The sequence below is a fragment of the Pseudophryne corroboree genome, chromosome 7 (genome assembly GCF_028390025.1).
Source record: "Pseudophryne corroboree isolate aPseCor3 chromosome 7, aPseCor3.hap2, whole genome shotgun sequence".
NCBI classification, from domain to species: domain Eukaryota; kingdom Metazoa; phylum Chordata; class Amphibia; order Anura; family Myobatrachidae; genus Pseudophryne; species Pseudophryne corroboree.
Genome location: NC_086450.1, coordinates 514,914,190 through 514,937,330, shown reverse-complemented (window position 1 = coordinate 514,937,330; position 23,141 = coordinate 514,914,190). Strand labels below are relative to the sequence as shown.

The 23,141-nt window shown below is 50.0% G+C and overlaps 1 protein-coding gene across 1 annotated transcript in view; it reads right to left on the bottom strand.

The window, feature by feature from the left end:
• The window catches only part of ITGAL (integrin subunit alpha L), a 306,572-nt gene that overhangs the window by 102,155 nt on the left and 181,276 nt on the right, over positions 1-23,141 (bottom strand). Inside the window, exons 23-27 of the mRNA XM_063933029.1 lie at positions 21,566-21,630; positions 15,868-16,009; positions 15,699-15,779; positions 14,093-14,172; positions 12,254-12,334 (exon numbers count right to left, since the gene is read on the bottom strand). Coding sequence (XP_063789099.1) covers positions 12,254-12,334; positions 14,093-14,172; positions 15,699-15,779; positions 15,868-16,009; positions 21,566-21,630 — 449 coding nt within the window. The remainder of the gene's footprint in view (positions 1-12,253; positions 12,335-14,092; positions 14,173-15,698; positions 15,780-15,867; positions 16,010-21,565; positions 21,631-23,141) is intronic.

Sequence of the window (23,141 nt, the reverse complement as noted above, 5' to 3'; positions counted from 1 at the left end):
CTCATACCAGCCACACCAATCACACCGTATAACCTGTGATCTGAACCCAGTTAACAGCATGATAACAGAGGAGCCTTTGGAAAGATGGCTCACAACAATAATAACCCGATTTTTGTAACAATAACTATGTACAAGTATTGCAGACAATCCGCACTTGGGATGGGCGCCTAGCATCCACTACGGACTACGAGAAATAGAATTATCGGTAAGTAAATTCTTATTTTCTCTGACGTCCTAGTGGATGCTGGGAACTCCGTAAGGACCATGGGGATTATACCAAAGCTCCCAAACGGGCGGGAGAGTGCGGATGACTCTGCAGCACCGAATGAGAGAACTCCAGGTCCTCCTCAGCCAGGGTATCAAATTTGTAGAATTTAGCAAACGTGTTTGCCCCTGACCAAGTAGCTGCTCGGCAAAGTTGTAACGCCGAGACCCCTCGGGCAGCCGCCCAAGATGAGCCCACCTTCCTTGTGGAATGGGCTTTCACAGATTTTGGCTGTGGCAGGCCTGCCACAGAATGTGCAAGCTGAATTGTACTACAAATCCAACGAGCAATAGTCTGCTTAGAAGCAGGAGCACCCAGCTTGTTGGGTGCATACAGGATAAACAGCAAGTCAGATTTCCTGACTCCAGCCGTCCTGGAAACATATATTTTCAGGGCCCTGACTACGTCCAGCAACTTGGAGTCCTCCAAGTCCCTAGTAGCCGCAGGTACCACAATAGGCTGGTTCAGGTGAAACGCTGAAACCACCTTAGGGATAAATTGAGGACGAGTCCTCAATTCTGCCCTGTCCGTATGAAAAATTAGGTAAGGGCTTTTATAGGATAAAGCCGCCAATTCTGAGACACGCCTGGCTGAAGCCAGGGCCAACAGCATTACCACTTTCCATGTGAGATATTTTAAGTCCACAGTGGTGAGTGGTTCAAACCAATGTGATTTTAGGAACCCCAAAACTACATTGAGATCCCAAGGTGCCACTGGAGGCACAAAAGGAGGTTGTATATGCAGTACCCCCTTGACAAACGTCTGAACTTCAGGAACTGAAGCCAGTTCTTTCTGGAAGAAAATCGACAGGGCCGAAATTTGAACCTTAATGGACCCTAATTTTAGGCCCATAGACAGTCCTGTTTGCAGGAAATGCAGGAAACGACCCAGTTGAAATTCCTCTGTAGGGGCCTTCCTGGCCTCGCACCACGCAACATATTTACGCCAAATACGGTGATAATGTTGTGCGGTTACATCCTTCCTGGCTTTGATCAGGGTAGGGATGACTTCATCCGGAATGCCTTTTTCCTTCAGGATCCGGCGTTCAACCGCCATGCCGTCAAACACAGCCGCGGTAAGTCTTGGAACAGACAGGGTCCCTGCTGGAGCAGATCCCTTCTTAGAGGTAGAGGCCACGGTTCCTCTGTGAGCATCTCTTGAAGTTCCGGGTACCAAGTCCTTCTTGGCCAATCCGGAGCCACGAGTATAGTCCTTACTCCTCTCCTTCTTATGATTCTCAGTACCTTGGGTATGAGAGGCAGAGGAGGGAACACATACACTGACTGGTACACCCACGGTGTTACCAGAGCGTCCACAGCTATTGCCTGAGGGTCCCTTGACCTGGCGCAATACCTGTCTAGTTTTTTGTTGAGGCGGGACGCCATCATGTCCACCTTTGGTTTTTCCCAACGGTTCACAATCATGTGGAAGACTTCTGGGTGAAGTCCCCACTCTCCCGGGTGGAGGTCGTGTCTGCTGAGGAAGTCTGCTTCCCAGTTGTCCACTCCCGGAATGAACACTGCTGACAGTGCTATCACATGATTTTCCGCCCAGCGAAGAATCCTTGCAGCTTCTGCCACTGCCCTCCTGCTTCTTGTGCCGCCCTGTCTGTTTACGTGGGCGACTGCCGTGATGTTGTCTGACTGGATCAGCACCGGCTGACCTTGAAGCAGAGGTCTTGGTAGGCTTAGAGCATTGTAGATGGCCCTTAGCTCCAGGATATTTATGTGAAGTGATGTCTCCAGGCTTGACCACAAGCCCTGGAAATTTCTTCCCTGTGTGACTGCTCCCCAGCCTCTCAGGCTGGCATCCGTGGTCACCAGGACCCAGTCCTGAATGCCGAATCTGCGGCCCTCTAGAAGATGAGCACTCTGCAACCACCACAGGAGAGACACCCTTGTCCTTGGTGACAAGATTATCCGCTGATGCATCTGAAGATGCGACCCGGACCACTAGTCTAGCAGATCCCACTGAAAGGTTCTTGCGTGGAATCTGCCGAATGGGATTGCTTCGTAAGAAGCCACCATCTTTCCCAGGACCCCACCTGAAGGATCCAGGGGTCCACTTGCGAGTGGGCCCACTGCGCACTGAACTTCTTGAGACGGGCCCCCACCGTGCCTGAGTCCGCTTGTAAAGCCCCAGCGTCATGCTGAGGACTTTGCGGAGGCGGGAGAGGGCTTTTGTTCCTGGGAACTGGCTGTTTGCTGCAGCCTTTTTCCTCTCCCTCTGCCACGGGGCAGAAATGAGGCGCCTTTTGCCCGCTTTCCCTTATGGGGCCGAAAGGACTGCGCCTGATAATACGGCGTCTTCTTAGGTTGAGAAGCTACCTGGGGTAAAAATGTGGATTTTCCAGCAGTTGCTGTGGCTACCAGGTCTGATAGACCTACCCCAAATAACTCCTCCCCCTTATAAGGCAATACTTCCATGTGCCTTTTAGAATCCGCATCACCTGACCACTGCCGCGTCCTAAACCTCTTCTTGCAGAAATGGACAGCGCGCTAACTCTTGATGCCAGTCGGCAAATGAAAGGATTTGCCCTTATATTCTTTAACCCTCGATGTGATGGCCTCTTAGACGTCTGGAGTATGAACTTTTAGCCACAAGGTACATGCACAACACAAGCAGTAAAAATTCACACTGTTTATTATGAGGTTAACAAAAGTATATAAAAGAAAGGATTTAGGGCGTGTATATCCAAAGTCAATAACTAATTGGACAGAACACAAAAGGGGCTAACATAACATGATTGGCTAGGAACTGCCGCAGTGGAAGGATATGCATATATGGGTTTTCTACAAGTTTCTCAAAACATTTATCAAAGTCTGTAACAGGTTTCATCTGGTATAGAACTGTCCTTGAGAAGTCAGACACATACAAGCCTGGTATTGTATGAGGAGATAAAGGTAGCCAGGCACAGGGTAGCACAAAACACATAACAGTTCATATAGCATGTTTTAACCCTTCATTAGGGAGGTAGAAATATTCACTTTTACACTGTACTTATTATAAGGAAATTGATCATATAAAAAGTAATATTTACAAAGACAGAAGAGCTAACCCTTCAATCCCCTCTTAGAATCATGATTATTATATGACATGATTCTTGAGTGAGGCTCCTTTCTTGTTCCTCCAGTTCTTGAGATATTGGACATAATCGTCGGGTCCCTTACTATCAGAGGAGGTGACAGGACTGGTGGTTATATCATAGTACATCAGGGCCTTATCAATGCCTTTGGAGGTAAGTTTCTTTCCACAGGGAATTACACAATAAACTATAATGCCTACAAGAATTAAAGTTACAAGTATGAATATGCTTATTTGCACAATACCCTGGTGGGAAGGTTTTTAAATTTCTCCCTGTGGTGGTGTTAGATGTATAACAGGTATAGTTTCCAGGATATATGGTTATGGTGCTTCCTGGGTTGGGATTTTTTGACAATATGGGATATTCCCTTTTCCACATTTCGCACTGACTGTCATTTGTTTTGGTGTCATTAAAAAGGCTGAAAAAACAATTTTCCTGTTCTAGGGGTATATTAAGGGGCACTGTACCTAGGTGGGGCCTAGATTTGCCACAGACATAACAGTTGCTTTTATTGTGTTTGTTGTCAGCAAGTTTAGGGAACATGAAATAATCAAGGATGTATGTGGCTACGTGTGTATTGGAGGAATTGTACCACAAGGTGGGGACCCCATCTGTTTGTGTGATGTCGACTTCACATATTGTGAGGTGAATGAGGGCCAGTAGGGCTATCGAGATAGTCCCCAGGATAGAGATAGGGGACAGGTTCCTCATCTTCTTCTGTTCTTCTTTCTTCGCTAGGTGGGAGGTCAGGGCTGTCTGCCCCGGTTCGTACCTCACTGGAATCACTTGCTTCCCTCTCTAGGTCTGGTCTAGGAACCTTTTTTACTCGGGATGCATGGATCCAGGTAGGACTTTCCTCTGTCAGGACTGCTGTTCGGGTAACTGCTACGACCTCTGTCTCTGGACCATAGGTGAAGTCTCCTGGGCTCTTGTTCCTGGGGAGCACCTTCACCACGACTCTGTCTCTGACTTTAAAGGGGTGTGTAGGTTCCTGTGGATTCAAAGGGTTTTTACAAACAACCTCATGTTCAATTTCATTCAGTTTTGTTATCAGGGACCTGACATACTCTTCTCTGATGAGTTCTAGATCTCCTTCCTGTATTACTAGTGGTTTCTTAGCCCAGGGTGTAGGAAAAGGGTCTACCCATTAGTATTTCAAAGGGTGAGTATCCTAGAGTTTTCTGTGGGGTATTCAAGATGCTGGTGTTTAGCTTTATTAGGGTTGTTCCTGAGGCAAGTGATGCATCTGCTAACATACTGGTCCACAAGTGATTTGGCATTAGTAACATAAAAATCATTGGTTAGTAGGAGGAGTGTTGTGGCTTCACCACGGTGACCAACACCACGGCACTGGGCAACGAGCAAAGGGGCACTGGACTGGGGTATACAGGGTTTCCCCTCTTTGCAGATTAATCCTGATTTAGGATTTTTTCTGCAGAATTGGGTAAGTCCAGTCGGAGAGATCAGTATTAGTCGCAGCAGCTTGAAGTTGAGTGAGCAGATGGACGCTGTCAAGGGAGGGACATGCTCTAGTGAGTGCAATGAGTTCTGCAGCTTGCGCGGACTGATAAGGTATTGGTAGGGTTTCCAACACAGTATCAGGGAGGGTGACAATGGCATAGCCAGCCTGGTATGTATTGTCATTGGGCCCACTACAGGAGCCGTCAACAAAAACTATGTCTGCGCCTGGTATGGGAACGGGAGACATGTCAAGTCTGGGAGAAGTTTCAGCTTCAATGGAAGCAGCACAGTCATGTAGGTCGGGTGGTTCATCCTCGGGACCTTTCAAGCCTAAAAGGGCATTGAGAATGGGTGCAGGGCCAGAAGAACTAGCAGTGTACTTGATGGTAAGGGTAGGGTTACTCAAAAGGAGTACTTCATATCCACTAAGGCGTTGTGCTGACATGTGCTGTGTGTGTAAGCCTTTAAGTATTGCCAGGACATCATGTGTGGTGTGGAGTACTGTGATGTGGCCTAAAGTGAGGGTAGTGGCCATTTCTGCAACCATTGCACAGGCTGCCAAAGCCCTGAGGCAGGCAGGCATACCTTGCACAGACACTGGCATGACTTTGGAAAAAAATGCCACGGGGCGCAACTTCCCTCCATGAAACTGTGTGAGCACCCCCGCCATGGTTTTACAATTGTCCCTTGCATATAGATGGAAAGGTAGTACATAATTGGGGAGGCCAAGTGCCGGACTTTTCATCAACATACATTTTAAACTTTCATATGCAGTTAACATTTCTTGTGACCATTGTACAGTTTTAGGTTTGTCCTTCAGTGTGGCTTGTCTCAAAATGTTATCATAATAAGAGCAATCAGATATCCACTGTCTGCAGTAATTTACCATACCCAGGAAGGACAGTAGTTCCCTCTGGGTAGTTGGGGTGACCAGGCCCAATACAGACTGTATGCGTTGTGGACTGACTTTCCTCTCTCCCTGAGTGAGCACAAAACCTAAGTAATCAACATGCTTTTTACACCATTGCATTTTTATTTTGGACACCTTGTGTCCACATTCACAAAGCCAGTTTAGTAATGAAACACCATCCTCTCGGCAGGCCTCCTCAGTTTGACTACAGAGCAGCAGATCATCTGCATACTGTAGCAGGACTGAACCATGGTGAGGTTGCCAGGGCCTCAATGTGGCCTGGAGACAACAGGTGCGTCAATAATCTGCACCAGGTAAGTTGTTTACCCTCAAAAGAAAAGGCAAAAAGTAATTGTGTCTGTGAATCTACAGGTATGCTGAAAAAAGGCATTCTTCAAATCAATTACAGAGAAGAACGCAGCATCTGCAGGGATTGCAGAAATGAGTGAGTTTACATCTGGAACAATTGGTGCAATTGGGACAATTAGCTGATTGATCGCTCTGAGATCCTGTACAAATCTTATACTGCCATCAGCTTTGGCAACAGGGTTCACAGGAGTACAGTATGGTGATACAATATGTCTGAGAATACCCTGTTGTAAGAATTGCTGTATCACGGGGCGGAGACCTTCTATCTTTTCTGGTGAGAGGGGATACTGCATAGGTCAGAACACAAAACACTGGTTGTTGCACCGCTGTCCACTAAAAAGGGAATTTTACTTCCATTTATAATAAGTGGCAGCAGAGGTGAATCTTTACTATGACGGGAGAGTTGAATAAAGGCTGGGATACCCTCCTCCGGGCCCCGTCAGTGCGCGGGGTCTTTGGAATCTTCCCTGACTGCGGGGTTGGTTCTGTCTGTCAAAGCGTCTGGAGTTCTGATAGTTATGAGTGGGTGGGGAAATGAGTAAGCTTTCTGAGTTAAGCAAAGGTAAGCCAGCGTCATCTGTCCAGCAGTCCTTAAACCTTTTCCAAAACGCAGTAACAGACTATGAAGGTTTCTGTTTACAAGCTACAGCGACAGGCAAAAAAGCACAGGCAAAGGAGCACGGGTTTTAAAGACCTCCTTCATATGTGTATAGCTGCGTCCTTTGCAAGCTTTGCGCAAATAAGATATACAGCCATCGAGGGTAATAGTGGGCTTGGGACAGTGTTTTACTATTATCTAAACTCTGGGTTATTGGTGCTAGGGATAGAGCTAGTGGACGCACCCTCCAGCAGTGGAGTTGGAGGCGATCCCATCTAGTGTGAAAGGGTTACTGCTGCCAAGAGATTTGTGTCTCTGAGCGCAGGATACATTGGAATGCAAGGGGGAGGGAGAGGGATACAGTTTCTCACTGCCTCCCTTCTGTGCTGTTGGAAACTGACATTTTTTCTTAAATCTCCATATAGAAAGGGTAATTACTGCCTTCCCGTAGGAATGGGTCCTGTCCTGCTTTCTCTATCCATCCCGCTAAATTATCCACCCATGGGTTAACTAAGTAATACTCTGAGGTAGAGTTGCGGGCGACATACATCTTGCATGTCTCACCAGGGAGGGGCGGGGAATATGCAGGTTTTTTTACTCTGACTAGAGCCCATTGTCAGACAGTAATATAAATCAACAGTACAACTTTAAAGGAAAATATCTAAAATTTACAACTCTACTATACATGCATCAGCTAACCAGTTAATTAGTCATTGACAATATCACAATATTATCTGTATAGTGAGAACATGAAATCTTTTGACGGGTACGATACTTACCATTCGTACAAGATGTCAGAAAAATACAGCGTTTTAGACAGGAAGCAAGAAAAGTGTTTGAGTAAAGATATCTGGCAGACGAAAACTTACCAGCCGTCTGGACCAAATATAAGAACTTATCTCACTACAAACATACAAGAATATAGACGATCAAATCGAGGTATTCTCTACGTTACGTATAGACCCCAGGTCTATTTTTAAGTATCCCAGATACTGACGTCTTTGGAGAATTGCGCTTGGACCCCGGGTCCTTTCTCAGACGTATCTTTAAGTCCCAGACATTAAAGATTCTATGGTATCCCTGATACCTGTTTTATGCTTTTACATAAAACTTCGTAATATTAAGTCCCGGACTTAAATATTACCTTGTCACGTGTTCCCGGAACACTGACACGGATTCAGCTTCAGTGTATGACCGCAATCCTGTATGGCAAAGACAGACAATAAATTCTCTATCTTACCATTCAGGGACGATCACTGAATCGCGGACATAGCCCCCAGCTGAAAGGATTTGCCCTTATATTCTTTAACCCTCGATGTGATGGCCTCTTAGACGTCTGGAGTATGAACTTTTAGCCACAAGGTACATGCACAACACAAGCAGTAAAAATTCACACTGTTTATTATGAGGTTAACAAAAGTATATAAAAGAAAGGATTTAGGGCGTGTATATCCAAAGTCAATAACTAATTGGACAGAACACAAAAGGGGCTAACATAACATGATTGGCTAGGAACTGCCGCAGTGGAAGGATATGCATATATGGGTTTTCTACAAGTTTCTCAAAACATTTATCAAAGTCTGTAACAGGTTTCATCTGGTATAGAACTGTCCTTGAGAAGTCAGACACATACAAGCCTGGTATTGTATGAGGAGATAAAGGTAGCCAGGCACAGGGTAGCACAAAACACATAACAGTTCATATAGCATGTTTTAACCCTTCATTAGGGAGGTAGAAATATTCACTTTTACACTGTACTTATTATAAGGAAATTGATCATATAAAAAGTAATATTTACAAAGACAGAAGAGCTAACCCTTCAGCAAATATCCCTCTGTGCATCACGCATATATAAAAATGCATCTTTCAAATGCTCTATAGTCAGTAATATACTGTCTCTATCTAGGGTATCAATATTTTCAGTCAGGGAATCCGACCACGCCACGCCCGCACTGCACATCCAGGCTGAGGCGATTGCTGGTCGCAGTATAACACCCATGTGAGTGTATATACATTTTAGGATATTCTCCTGCTTTCTATCGGCAGGTTCCTTTAGGGCGGCCGTATCAGGAGAGGGTAGTGCTACCTGTTTAGACAAGCGTGTGAGCGCTTTATCCACCCTAGGGGGTGCTTCCCAACGTGCCCTATCCTCTGGCGGGAAAGGGTATGATGCCAATAACCTTTTAGGAATTATCAGTTTTTTATCGGGGGAAACCCACGCCTCATCACACACTTCATTTAATTCCTCGGATACAGGAAAAACTACAGGCAGTTTTTTCTCACCCAACATAATACCCTTCTTAGTGGTACTTGTATTATCAGATATATGCAATACATTTTTCATTGCTTCAATCATGTAACGTGTGGCCCTACTGGAAGTCACGTTTGTCTCCTCATCATCGACACTGGAGTCAGTATCCGTGTCTGTGTCTGCCATTTGAGGTAACGGGCGTTTTAAAGCCCCTGATGGCGTTTGAGACCCCTGGACAGGCACAAGCTGAGTAGCCGGCTGCCTCATGTCGTCAACTGTCTTTCGTAAAGAACTGACACTGTCACGCAATTCCTTCCATAAGCTCAGCCACTCAGGTGTCGACTCCCTAGGGGGTGACAACTCTATAATAGGCAATTGCTCCGCCTCCATCTCATTTTCCTCCTCAAACATGTCGACACAATCGTACCGACACACCGCACACACACAGGGAATGCTCTGATAGAGGACAGGACCCCACTAGCCCTTTGGGGAGACAGAGGGAGAGTATGCCAGCACACACCAGAGCGCTATATATAGACAGGAATACCACTATAAAACGTGCTTTTCCCTTTATAGCTGCTGTTATTATTAGAACTGCGCCAAATTAGTGCCCCCCTCTCTTTTTTACCCTTGTAGTGCAGGACTGCAGGGGAGAGTCAGGGAGACGTCCTTCCAGCGGAGCTGTGATGGAAAATGGCGCCCGTGTGCTGAGGAGATAGGCTCCGCCCCCTTCTCGGCGGCCTTTTCTCCCGCTTTTTGGTGAATTCTGGCAGGGGTTAAAATACATCCATATAGCCCTGGGGGTTATATGTGGTGTATTTTCGCCAGCCAAGGTGTTTACATTGCTGCTCAGGGCGCCCCGCCCTAGCGCCCTGCACCCTCAGTGACCGAAGTGTGAAGTGTGCCTGAGTAACAATGGCGCACAGCTGCAGTGCTGTGCGCTACCTTGTTGAAGACTGATGTCTTCTGCCGCCGATTTTTCCGGACCTCTTCTTGCTTCTGGCTCTGTAAGGGGGCCGGCGGCGCGGCTCTGGGACCGGACTCCGAGGCTGGGCCTGTGTTCGGTCCCTCTGGAGCTAATGGTGTCCAGTAGCCTAAGAAGCCCAAGCTGGCTGCAAGCAGGCAGGTTCGCTTCTTCTCCCCTTAGTCCCTCGATGCAGTGAGCCTGTTGCCAGCAGGTCTCACTGAAAATAAAAAACCTAAAACTAAACTTTCACTAAGAAGCTCAGGAGAGCCCCTAGTGTGCACCCTTCTCGGCCGGGCACAAAAATCTAACTGAGGCTTGGAGGAGGGTCATAGGGGGAGGAGCCAGTGCACACCAGGTAGTCCTAAAGCTTTACTTTTGTGCCCAGTCTCCTGCGGAGCCGCTATTCCCCATGGTCCTTACGGAGTTCCCAGCATCCACTAGGACGTCAGAGAAATGTAAAAAGTTACACATAAAGATGCTTGGCACTACCGAGTCATGGTATGGCATGACTAGTAGAATAGCTGTCTATCGTGACTGCAGCATGGATGTAGGAGGACACATTTGTACCTCTAGGACTATTATTAACCAGTTTTGTTTTTTCACTGTTGTTTCCAATTGTAAAGTGCTACGGAATATGTTGCGCTATATAAGAAACACATATTTACAGCCACGCACGGGTAATCATACACAGTCACACATATGTACAGCCACGCACGGGTAATCATACACAGTCACACATATGTACAGCCACGCACGGGTAATCATACACAGTCACACATATGTACAGCCACGCACGGGTAATCATGCACAGTCACACATATGTACAGCCACGCACGGGTAATCATACAAAGTCACACATATGTACAGCCACGCACGGGTAATCATACACAGTCACACATATGTACAGCCACGCACGGGTAATCATACACAGTCACACATACGTACAGCCACGCACGGGTAATCATACACAGTCACACATACGTACAGCCACGCACGGGTAATCACACACAGTCACACATACGTACAGCCACGCACGGGTAATCATACACAGTCACACATACGTACAGCCACGCACGGGTAATCATACACAGTCACACATACGTACAGCCACGCACGGGTAATCATGCACAGTCACACATACGTACAGCCACGCACGGGTAATCATGCACAGTCACACATACGTACAGCCACGCACGGGTAATCATACACAGTCACACATACGTACAGCCACGCACGGGTAATCATACACAGTCACACATACGTACAGCCACGCACGGGTAATCATACACAGTCACACATACGTACAGCCACGCACGGGTAATCATACACAGTCACACATACGTACAGCCACGCACGGGTAATCATGCACAGTCACACATACGTACAGCCACGCACGGGTAATCATGCACAGTCACACATACGTACAGCCACGCACGGGTAATCATGCACAGTCACACATACGTACAGCCACGCACGGGTAATCATACACAGTCACACATACGTACAGCCACGCACGGGTAATCATGCACAGTCACACATACGTACAGCCACGCACGGGTAATCATGCACAGTCACACATATGTACAGCCACGCACGGGTAATCATGCACAGTCACACATATGTACAGCCACGCACGGGTAATCATGCACAGTCACACATACGTACAGCCACGCACGGGTAATCATACACAGTCACACATATGTACAGCCACGCACGGGTAATCATGCACAGTCACACATACGTACAGCCACGCACGGGTAATCATACACAGTCACACATACGTACAGCCACGCACGGGTAATCATGCACAGTCACACATACGTACAGCCACGCACGGGTAATCATACACAGTCACACATACGTACAGCCACGCACGGGTAATCATACACAGTCACACATACGTACAGCCACGCACGGGTAATCATACACAGTCACACGTACGTACAGACAAGCACGGGTAATCATACACAGTCACACATACGTACAGCCACGCACGGGTAATCATACACAGTCACACATATGTACAGACACGCACGGGTAATCACAGTCACACATATGTACAGACACGCACGGGTAATCATACACAGTCACACATACGTACAGCCACGCACGGGTAAACATGCACAGTCACACATACGTACAGCCACGCACGGGTAATCATACACAGTCACACATACGTACAGCCACGCACGGGTAATCATACACAGTCACACATATGTACAGCCACGCACGGGTAATCATGCACAGTCACACATATGTACAGCCACGCACGGGTAATCATACACAGTCACACATATGTACAGTTATACGCAGGCATTGTTACAGATATAAATGTATATATACATACCTCCGAGCAATGACACGTATCGGATAGAGAACAGGGAAGTCCTTCGTCGCCATATTATAAGTTTCATTTCCATCATTATCACTGTTCGGAAGATATAATATTAATGTTACAGAGACAAAAACAGGAATAATACAAGTTTTCTTCTCCTCGCGCGCGGCACACTACCGGTCTCCTGTTCCTCATATTAGTGGCTCTGGTGGACATAGAAGTGTCATGGGTGAATGACACTGGTGGGCACGGGGCTGTGACATGACTGTTCTTAGATCAGATTAATTATTGCTTCATGTCACAGCATTGTAGACCCTGGGTAATAGGATAAATGAAAAGTAAATAACGTACCCCTCCTGTGGTCTTGCGCTGTCAGTCCACATGCTTCCATACAGTAAATGGCTGTCAGCACTCTGATTGGTGGATAGCTCCAGGATTGCACCAATCAGCATGCATACAGCCATTCTCTGTCTGTACAGGTAGAGATTGCTCTATGTATTTCCCAATCAGCGCGGCCAGGCTGCATTCTCTACCTGCCTCCCAAGAAGCTCCTCCTGCTTGAAGGCCCCTAGAATTGCTGGCCCGGGGCAGCTGCCCAGTGTGCCTATATGTTCACACACTCTCCAAGTGTACTGTGCCATCAGGTATAATACTGGTGTTATATGGTCTGTACCGGCCAGAACAGACTGTACCATGTACAGTGGCAGCAGCGATGGTCCGGTCTCTGACAAAGCACTGCGGGGACACGGACTCCTGCAGCACTGCTCAATCACAAGCGTCTCCCTCCGTCCTTCCGCGGTTTTCCTGCTAACGCCGGCTGGCTCCAGCCCCCAGGAACGGCATTAATCAGCGCTGGTGACTTCCTGCAGCCACACTCATTATGCCGCCCCCTTTACCTGTGGCCATGCCCCCCGTACCGGTTTTAACCTGGGAAATGTTGGCGGGTATACTTTACGTTGGTCCTGGTCACAACACAAATGTGGCTCATCTCAGGGGAACGACCCTGACAGCATACATTTCCAGCCTATTTCTGCCCCGGAGTGCGGGAAGAACAGATACAGCAGAGAGCAGTCACGTGGGTAAGCGTGACCGTGGAACTGACCGCTGCTTCTCTTACCGAAGGGCCACTGTGGTTAATAATCCTTTATATAGTGTATATAGTTTGTAGTTACTGTCTGTACATGTAGTGTATGTTTAAAATAAAGGTACTGTTGGAGCGTTTGCTATAGTGGGATTCCTGAGCGACATAAGGGACTCCGTATAGGAACCGGGCTAACGTGCGAGAGCTATAGGCGACGTTAGCGCCCACATAAACCCGCCATCCTCGCACTTCATTAGGTGAATAGATTTCTGTATACTGGCGAGTGCAGGACGCCATGTTGGTCAGACCATATTTGATCCTTCTGTATGGGAAACTTATGATAGACCATTTGTGTTATGAATTCTTTCCATACTTTTATTGTCTGTATTCAGGGTTTTATGAAACTTTTTGGATCTACTCATGGATTCGAATATCCCACAAACTCGCCTTTCCCAATCCCCCTCACGCCCGCTCCTATTCATCAATCGCCGCTGTGATCTGTATGTCTGTTTCCCATTCTCTGGTTTTGTGGTGTCTTAGAAATATACCATCATGACCACTTACAGGTGTATTTTGGGTTTCCCCTATTCCTATTGCTGACCTGCACAGAGTAGTCTTTATAGTCTGATATTGTACATACGTGTGCTGTACAGTCCTCAGAGTATCCGAGGGGTGGGTGGTTGGATGTAGGACAATGAGATAGAGCGGAAGATGCAAATCTACCACATAACAGTCATCCTGAGAAGGTTCTAGTAGAGATTCTGACTCACCTGGTGACGTTTACTGTCAGGGGCACACTGTCAGCCCAGGACACATTGGGGACAATTCCAAACATAACCTGGATGTCGGCCTGTAACATAAAACCGTCAATCAGATTCCATCTTATCACCTTTATATTCCTGCCTAATCCATCTTCTCCACTCACACTGGACCTTCTCATGGTCCTCAGCTCACTCTACCCTGATGTGTTATGGATCTCCTGTAGCATTCATTGGGAAACCACCTCTCATCTTGTATCTACGTCTTTGTCTGCTCTGTTGTCACCTTCCCCTTCTCTCCCTCAGCCCAATACTTATCCCATACTTCATACTGTAACCACATTTTTCCTGTCCCTTATCTCTTCTTCCATCTACAGTAGTGATGGGCAACCTGATACACTTCAGGGACCACATATGGTGCCCTCTAACCCTCAAAAGGGCCACATATCACTATTAGTCTTAGGAGTAAGTCAAATTACCCCATTTAGTCAGTAAAAGGGATACCTATCTGTAATAACACATCAGCTGGCATGCTAAACAATCTTTAAAGCTATAATAAACATACGGCATAAAGTAGGAGTTGGAGGCTGCAACTAAGGACCTGGAGGGCCGCATGTGACCCATGGGGCAATCTGTTGTCCATCACTGATCTACAGGGCTCTGATTCCAAGAAGCTGCCAATGTTCCTCACATTCCCCAGACTCACCAGGGTGGCCTTTCTCAGGATGGGATGGCTGACATTACACATGAGGACCTGGAGTGCTGCATGTGGCCCAAGGGCCATCTGTTGCCCATCACTGATCTACAGGGCTCAAATTCTGAGAAGCTGCCAATGTTCCTCACATACCCCAGACTCACCCGGGCGGCCTACCTCAGGATGGGGTGGCTGATATTACACATGAGAATCTGGAAGGCCGCATGTGGCCCAGGGGCCGTCTGTTGTCCATCACTGATCTACAGGGCTCTGATTCTGAGAAGCTGCTAAAGTTCCTCACATTCCCCAGACTCACCCAGGCGGCCTGTCTCAGGATGAGGTGGCTGATACTACACATGAGAACCTGGAAGGCCGCATGTGGCCCAGGGGCCATCTGTTGTCCATTGCTGATCTACAGGGCTCTGATTCTGAGAAGCTGCCAATGTTCCTCACATTCCCCAGACTCACCCGGGCGGCCCGTCTCAGGATGGGGTGGCTGACATTACACATGAGAACCGGGAAGGCCATATGTGGCCCAGGGGCCATCTGTTGTCCATCACTGATCTACAGGGCTCTGATTCTGAGAAGCTGACAATGTTCCTCACATTCCCCAGACTCGCCCGGGTGGCCCGTCTCGGGATGGTGTGGCTGACATTACACATGAGAATCTGGAAGGCCGCATGTGGCCCTTTGGCCATCTGTTGTCCATCACTGATCTACAGGGCTCTGATTCTGAGAAGCTGCCAAAGTTCCTCACATTCCCCAGACTCACCCAGGCGGCCTGTCTCAGGATGGGGTGGCTGACACTACACATGAGAACCTGGAAGGCCGCATGTGGCCCAGGGGCCATCTGTTGTCCATCACTTATCTACAGGGCTCAAATTCTGAGAAGCTGCCAATGTTCCTCACATTCCCCAGACTCACCCGGGCGGCCCGTCTCAGGATGGGGTGGCTGACATTACAAGTGAGGATTTGTCCCTTGAACTCTCCACATGCCAGCGGGATCTGTCGAGAAGCCCAAAGAGAGGAAGGGTTGGTGTCCATAGAAATATTCCATGCAAGAAGGACACCACCCTATATGTGCTTCTGGTACCTGTGTGGGGTTGGCTTTACGGAAAGTCAGTCCAGGTGGACAGCTGACCCTCAGCGTGACTCGGTGAGCAGCCTCGCCCGTGTTCTGGATCCTAAGGGTAACGGAGAACCAAGCACCATCGCGTACAATCAGTGGAGTGTGCCTGCAATGTGGAGAATATGTGGCCGTAATGTTATATACGGTATCTGTGCCGCACAAAGATCATTCATACAATCTACATGTAACGTGTCCGACAAAACAATCCTCAGCATGCACATACCATACACATGAGTAACATTATACATTGTATCATGTCAGGGCCATGTTAGACGTAGGAGCAACTCCCGCTAGGCAAATTACACCTGGATGACCCATGCTGCGACACAAGTGGGCAAATTACACCAGGGTGTCCCACGCTGCGACACAAGGGGGCAAGTTACACCTGGATGACCCATGGTATGATACGGGAGGGGGGTGTGATGCACCTGGATGACCCATGCTGTGGTACGGGGGGGGGGGGGGTGCACCTGGACGACCAATGCTGTGGTACGGGGGACTGGGGTGCACCTGGATGACCCGTGCTGTGGTACGGGGAAGGGGGTGCACCTGGATGACCCATGCTGTGGTACGGGGAAGGGGGTGCACCTGGATGACCCATGCTGTGGTACGGGGGACTGGGGTGCACCTGGATGACCCATGCTGTGGTACGGGGAAGGGGGTGCACCTGGATGACCCATGCTGTGGTACGGGGGACTGGGGTGCACCTGGATGATACATGCTGTGGTACGGGGAAGGGGGTGCACCTGGATGACCCATGCTGTGGTACGGGGAAGGGGGTGCACCTGTATGACCCATGCTGTGGTACGGGGAAGGGGGTGCACCTGGATGACCCATGCTGTGGTACGGGGAAGGGGGTGCACCTGGATGACCCATGCTGTGGTACGGGGGACTGGGGTGCACCTGGATGACCCATGCTGTGGTACGGGGGACTGGGGTGCACCTGGATGACCCATGCTGTGGTACGGGGGACTGGGGTGCACCTGGATGACCCATGCTGTGGTACGGGGAAGGGGGTGCACCTGGATGACCCATGCTGTGGTACGGGGGACTGGGGTGCACCTGGATGACCCATGCTGTGGTACGGGGAAGGGGGTGCACCTGGATGACCCATGCTGTGGTACGGGGGACTGGGGTGCACCTGGATGACCCATGCTGTGGTACGGGGGACTGGGGTGCACCTGGATGACACATGCTGTGGTACGGGGAAGGGGGTGCACCTGGATGAATCATGCTGTGGTACGGGGAAGGGAGTGCACCTGGATGACCCATGCTGTGGTACGGGGAAGGGGGTGCACCTGGATGACCCATGCTGTGGTACGGGGAAGGGGGTGCACCTGGATGACCCATGCTGTGGTACGGGGAAGGGGGTGCACCTGGATGACCCATGCTGTGGTACGGGGAAGGGGGTGCACCTGGATGACCCATGCTGTGGTACGGGGAAGGGGGTGCACCTGGATGACCCATGCTGTGGTACGGGGAAGGGGGTGCACCTGGATGACCCATGCTGTGGTACGGGGAAGGGGGTGCACCTGGATGACCCATGCTGTGGTACGGGGAAGGGGGTGCACCTGGATGACACATGCTGTGGTACGGGGAAGGGGGTGCACCTGGATGACCCATGCTGTGGTACGGGGAAGGGGGTGCACCTGGATGACCAATGCTGTGGTACGGGGAAGGGGGTGCACCTGGATGACCCATGCTGTGGTACGGGGAAGGGGGTGCACCTGGATGACTCATGCTGTGGTACGGGGAAGGGGGTGCACCTGGATGACACATGCTGTGGTACGGGGAAGGGGGTGCACCTGGATGACTCATGCTGTGGTACGGGGAAGGGGGTGCACCTGGATGACTCATGCTGTGGTACGGGGAAGGGGGTGCACCTGGATGACTCATGCTGTGGTACGGGGAAGGGGGTGCACCTGGATGACTCATGCTGTGGTACGGGGAAGGGGGTGCACCTGGATGACACATGCTGTGGTACGGGGAAGGGGGTGCACCTGGATGACACATGCTGTGGTACGGGGAAGGGGGTGCACCTGGATGACCCATGCTGTGGTACGGGGAAGGGGGTGCACCTGGATGACTCATGCTGTGGTACGGGGAAGGGGGTGCACCTGGATGACTCATGCTGTGGTACGGGGAAGGGGGTGCACCTGGATGACTCATGCTGTGGTACGGGGAAGGGGGTGCACCTGGATGACTCATGCTGTGGTACGGGGAAGGGGGTGCACCTGGATGACACATGCTGTGGTACGGGGAAGGGGGTGCACCTGGATGACCCATGCTGTGGTACGGGGAAGGGGGTGCACCTGGATGACTCATGCTGTGGTACGGGGAAGGGGGTGCACCTGGATGACCCATGCTGTGGTACGGGGAAGGGGGTGCACCTGGATGACCCATGCTGTGGTACGGGGAAGGGGGTGCACCTGGATGACTCATGCTGTGGTACGGGGAAGGGGGTGCACCTGGATGACTCATGCTGTGGTACGGGGAAGGGGGTGCACCTGGATGACTCATGCAGTGGTACGGGGAAGGGGGTGCACCTGGATGACTCATGCTGTGGTACGGGGAAGGGGGTGCACCTGGATGACTCATGCTGTGGTACGGGGAAGGGGGTGCACCTGGATGACTCATGCTGTGGTACGGGGAAGGGGGTGCACCTGGATGACTCATGCTGTGGTACGGGGAAGGGGGTGCACCTGGATGACCCATGCTGTGGTACGGGGAAGGGGGTGCACCTGGATGACTCATGCTGTGGTACGGGGAAGGGGGTGCACCTGGATGACTCATGCTGTGGTACGGGGAAGGGGGTGCACCTGGATGACTCATGCTGTGGTACGGGGAAGGGGGTGCACCTGGATGACCCATGCTGTGGTACGGGGAAGGGGGTGCACCTGGATGACCCATGCTGTGGTACGGGGAAGGGGGTGCACCTGGATGACCCATGCTGTGGTACGGGGAAGGGGGTGCACCTGGATGACTCATGCTGTGGTACGGGGAAGGGGGTGCACCTGGATGACCCATGCTGTGGTACGGGGAAGGGGGTGCACCTGGATGACACATGCTGTGGTACGGGGAAGGGGGTGCACCTGGATGACCCATGCTGTGGTACGGGGAAGGGGGTGCACCTGGATGACTCATGCTGTGGTACGGGGAAGGGGGTGCACCTGGATGACCCATGCCATGATACGGGGGACTGGGGTGCACCTGGATGACTCATGCTATGATACGGGGTGTGGGGGGGGGGTTGGGGGTGCACCTGGATGACTCATGCTGTGGTACGGGGAAGGGGGTGCACCTGGATGACCAGTGCTATGATACGGGGGGGGGGGGGGTTGGGGATGCACCTGGATGATGCCGTGACATGGAGTGATAAGAGGGCCTCATGCCTATGTAGCTACGGAATTGCTACTCATGACAAGTGAAGCTGATGCCCAGAAGAGAATACATAAGGAAGCCATTGGAAAGTCCTCCGCAACTGTGTACACATACGCACCACCAACGTATTGAGGAGGAACATTGGACCCCCCCACCCCGAGTCTATGGTCAGGCAGACTGGCGGCGGCAGTAGTGACGCTGGCGCCATGTTTCTCAACATACATGTTTGCAGCTCAGGGCTGATACACGCTGTGACGTGCCTGCGTTTTGCTGCCCGTCACCATTACCTCCGCCAAACGGTCCCTTCCTGTCAATCACTTCAATGTTCACTGCGAGCGGCATCATAAAGGTATCTTGGAGCGTGCGCAGTGTGATCACAGCACAAGCGCAGTCTACCGATAATCGCGGAGTTGCCTGAACATCGGCATTGCATACAAAGATGAATTAGGCCCTTAGATGCTGAGCAGTTTATCTCTCCGCCTCCTGGACAGTTATGGGAGAACCTCAGGATCAGCGTCATCTGCTGTAACAGGTCACCTCGCCATGTACTGGTGCACAACACTTACTAGTTCCTGCTCAATGACAGCAGCAAATAAACCAGAAATCATCTCACAGCACAATCACATTTCTCATGCCTATCAGTCCCTACATGCTGTCTGCTCCTGACTCTGCAGACTGGTCCTAGATGTTCTCTGTTCCCGGTTCTGGAGATGGCCAGTAAATGTTCTCTGTTCCCGGTTCTGGAGATGGCCAGCAAATCTTCTTTGTCCCCGGTTCTGGAGATGGGCAGTACATGTTCTCTATCCCCAGTTCTTGAGATGAGCAGTAAATGTTCTCTGTCCCCGGTTCTTGAGATGAGCAGTAAATGTTCTCTGTCCCCGGTTCTGGAGATGGGCACTAGATGTTTTCTATGTCTGGTTCTGGAGATGGGTTCCCTTTGTGGAAGATTCTATTGGTTGGTACTAGAGGTTGTCCCTGTGGAAAGTTCTGTTGGTTGGTGCTAGAGGTTCTTACTTTTGAAGTTCTAGTGGTCAGTACTAGAGGTTCTCACTGTTGAAGGTTCTATTGTCAGTACTAGAGGTGCTCTGTGTTGGATGATTCTGTTGGTTGGTACTAGGGGTTTTCTCTGCAGCAAGTTTTATTGGTCAATACTAGAGGTTCTGTCTGTGGCAAGTGCTATTGGTCGGTACTAGAGGTTCTCTCCATGGAAGATATGTTGGTTAATACTAAAGGTTTCTTTTTCTTAATACTAAAGGTTTGATTTGTTCTCTTGGCTAGTATTAAAGGGTCTCTCTGTGGCAGGCTCTGTTGGTTAATACTAGAGGTTCTCTTTGCTGGAAGGATCTGTTGGTCGGTATTAGAGGATCCTCTCTGTGGTTGGCTCTATTAATTGGTACTAGATGTTCTCTCTATGCTGGGCTCAGTTGGTTGGTACTGAAGGTTCTCTCTGTGGCAGGATCTGTTGGTTGGTACTGGAGGTTCTCTCTGTGGCAGAATCTATTGGTTGGCACAAGTGGCAGATTTAACCTCAGGACTGCAGCCCCCATACCCCCCACCCTACCCCCTCCCAGTAAAATCTGCCACACGTTGGAATCACTCGCAGCTTATCACAGTCCGACAGACAGTCCCAGGGGGAGGTGTTTTCTCCGGGTGGTCTTCTGTTTGCCGGCGGCCGGGCTCCCGGCGCTCAGTATACCGGCGCCGGGAGCCCGACCGCCGGCTTACCGACACTAATTTTCCCTCGTGGGGGTCCACGACCCCCATAGAGGGAGAATAAAATAGTGTGGCGCGCGTAGCGCGCCACCGTGCCCGTAGCGTGGCGAGCGCAGCGAGCCCGCAAGGGGCTCATTTGCGCTCGCCAAGCTGTCGGTAAGCCGGCGGTCGGGCTCCCGGCGCCGGGATGCTGGTCGCCGGGAGCCCGACCGCCGGCCACCCGTAGTGAACCCGTTTTCTCCACCTAGAAGTGCCAGTCCGTACTGTGATAGCAGCTCTGCTATTATGGCAGCCCTATCTAACTTCTAAGGGTTGCAGCTGATGCCATTCTAAGAAGCTAGCTGGGTAAATAAATTTCTGAGCGTCTGTTGGATTGCAATCTTCTGCATACGCACAATGCAGACTCTTGGACAGATCATCCGGCACTTGTGCATAATGGAGACCCCCCCACCCTGGGCCAGACAATCGAGGAGCCACCTGCAAAGAGTTTCTCTTTACAGAATTTGCTAGTTGACGCTAGAGGTTCTCTCTGTGAAAGGTTCTGTTGGTTGCTACTAGAGATACTTACTCAAGGAAGTGCACGTGAAGGTCAGGCTGACAGCTGCCTCCGCTGCCACAGATTTGGAAGGGAATCTACAGAAAACATAGGAGATGATGTTACTGAACTTACAGATAATGAGTCACATATAGCATCTGGGAAGTGACAAGCGGTGTTACTGAGGCTCACCTCGGAAGTGATAGGGTCATATTACAGAGGTACACTAAATAACCATTTTAATGGATTAAGGGGCTATTCAGGTCTGTTAGCAAAGAACACTAATGGACAAAACCATGCTGCACTGCAGGTGGGGCGGATGTAACATGTGCAGAGAGAGTTAGAGATTTCTGTCTTGCTACATGTACCCTGTGTAGCCCATTGGTAGTACAGTAGTACACAGTACTAGTATACAGGAAAATAACAGAAACACACTGAAATCTGTAAGAAACAGTGGAGTGTCACATCACAGGAACACACAGGAGACTGTGGATAACGCTCAGCAGCACTGGCAGATGCTTGGAACACATTGGAAACTGTGAGGAGTGCTCAGTAGTAATGACTAGCACTGGGAGCAGGAACACACAGGAGACTGTGGATAATGTTCAGCAGCACTGGCAGATGCTTGGAACACATTGGAAACTGTGATTGTGCTCAGTAGTAATGACTAGCACTGGGAGTAGCTCAGTAACACACAGGAGACTGTGCATAACGCTCAGCAGTACTGGCAGATGCTTGGAACACATTGGAAACTGTGAGGAGTGCTCAGTAGTAATGACTAGCACTGGGAGCAGGAACAAAGGAGACTGTGGATAACGCTCAGCAGCACTGGCAGATGCTTGGAACACATTGGAAACTGTGAGGAGTGCTCAGTAGTAATGACTAGCACTGGGAGCAGGAACACACAGGAGACTGTGGATAATGCTCAGCAGCACTGGCAGATGCTTGGAACACATTGGAAACTGTGAGGAGTGCTCAGTAGTAATGACTAGCACTGGGAGCAGGAACACACAGGAGACTGTGGATAACGCTCAGCAGTACTGGCAGATGCTTGGAACACATTGGAAACTGTGAGGAGTGCTCAGTAGTAATGACTAGCACTGGGAGCAGTAACACACAGGAGACTGTGGATAATGCTCAGCAGCACTGACAGATGCTTGGAACACATTGGAAACTGTGATTGTGCTCAGTAGTAATGACTAGCACTGGGAGCAGGAAAACACAGGAGACTGTGGATAACGCTCAGCAGCACTGGCAGATGCTTGGAACACATTGGAAACTGTGAGGAGTGCTCAGTAGTAATGACTAGCACTGGGAGCAGGAACACACAGGAGACTGTGGATAATGTTCAGCAGCACTGGCAGATGCTTGGAACACATTGGAAACTGTGATTGTGCTCAGTAGTAATGACTAGCACTGGGAGTAGCTCAGTAACACACAGGAGACTGTGCATAACGCTCAGCAGTACTGGCAGATGCTTGGAACACATTGGAAACTGTGAGGAGTGCTCAGTAGTAATGACTAGCACTGGGAGCAGGAACAAAGGAGACTGTGGATAACGCTCAGCAGCACTGGCAGATGCTTGGAACACATTGGAAACTGTGAGGAG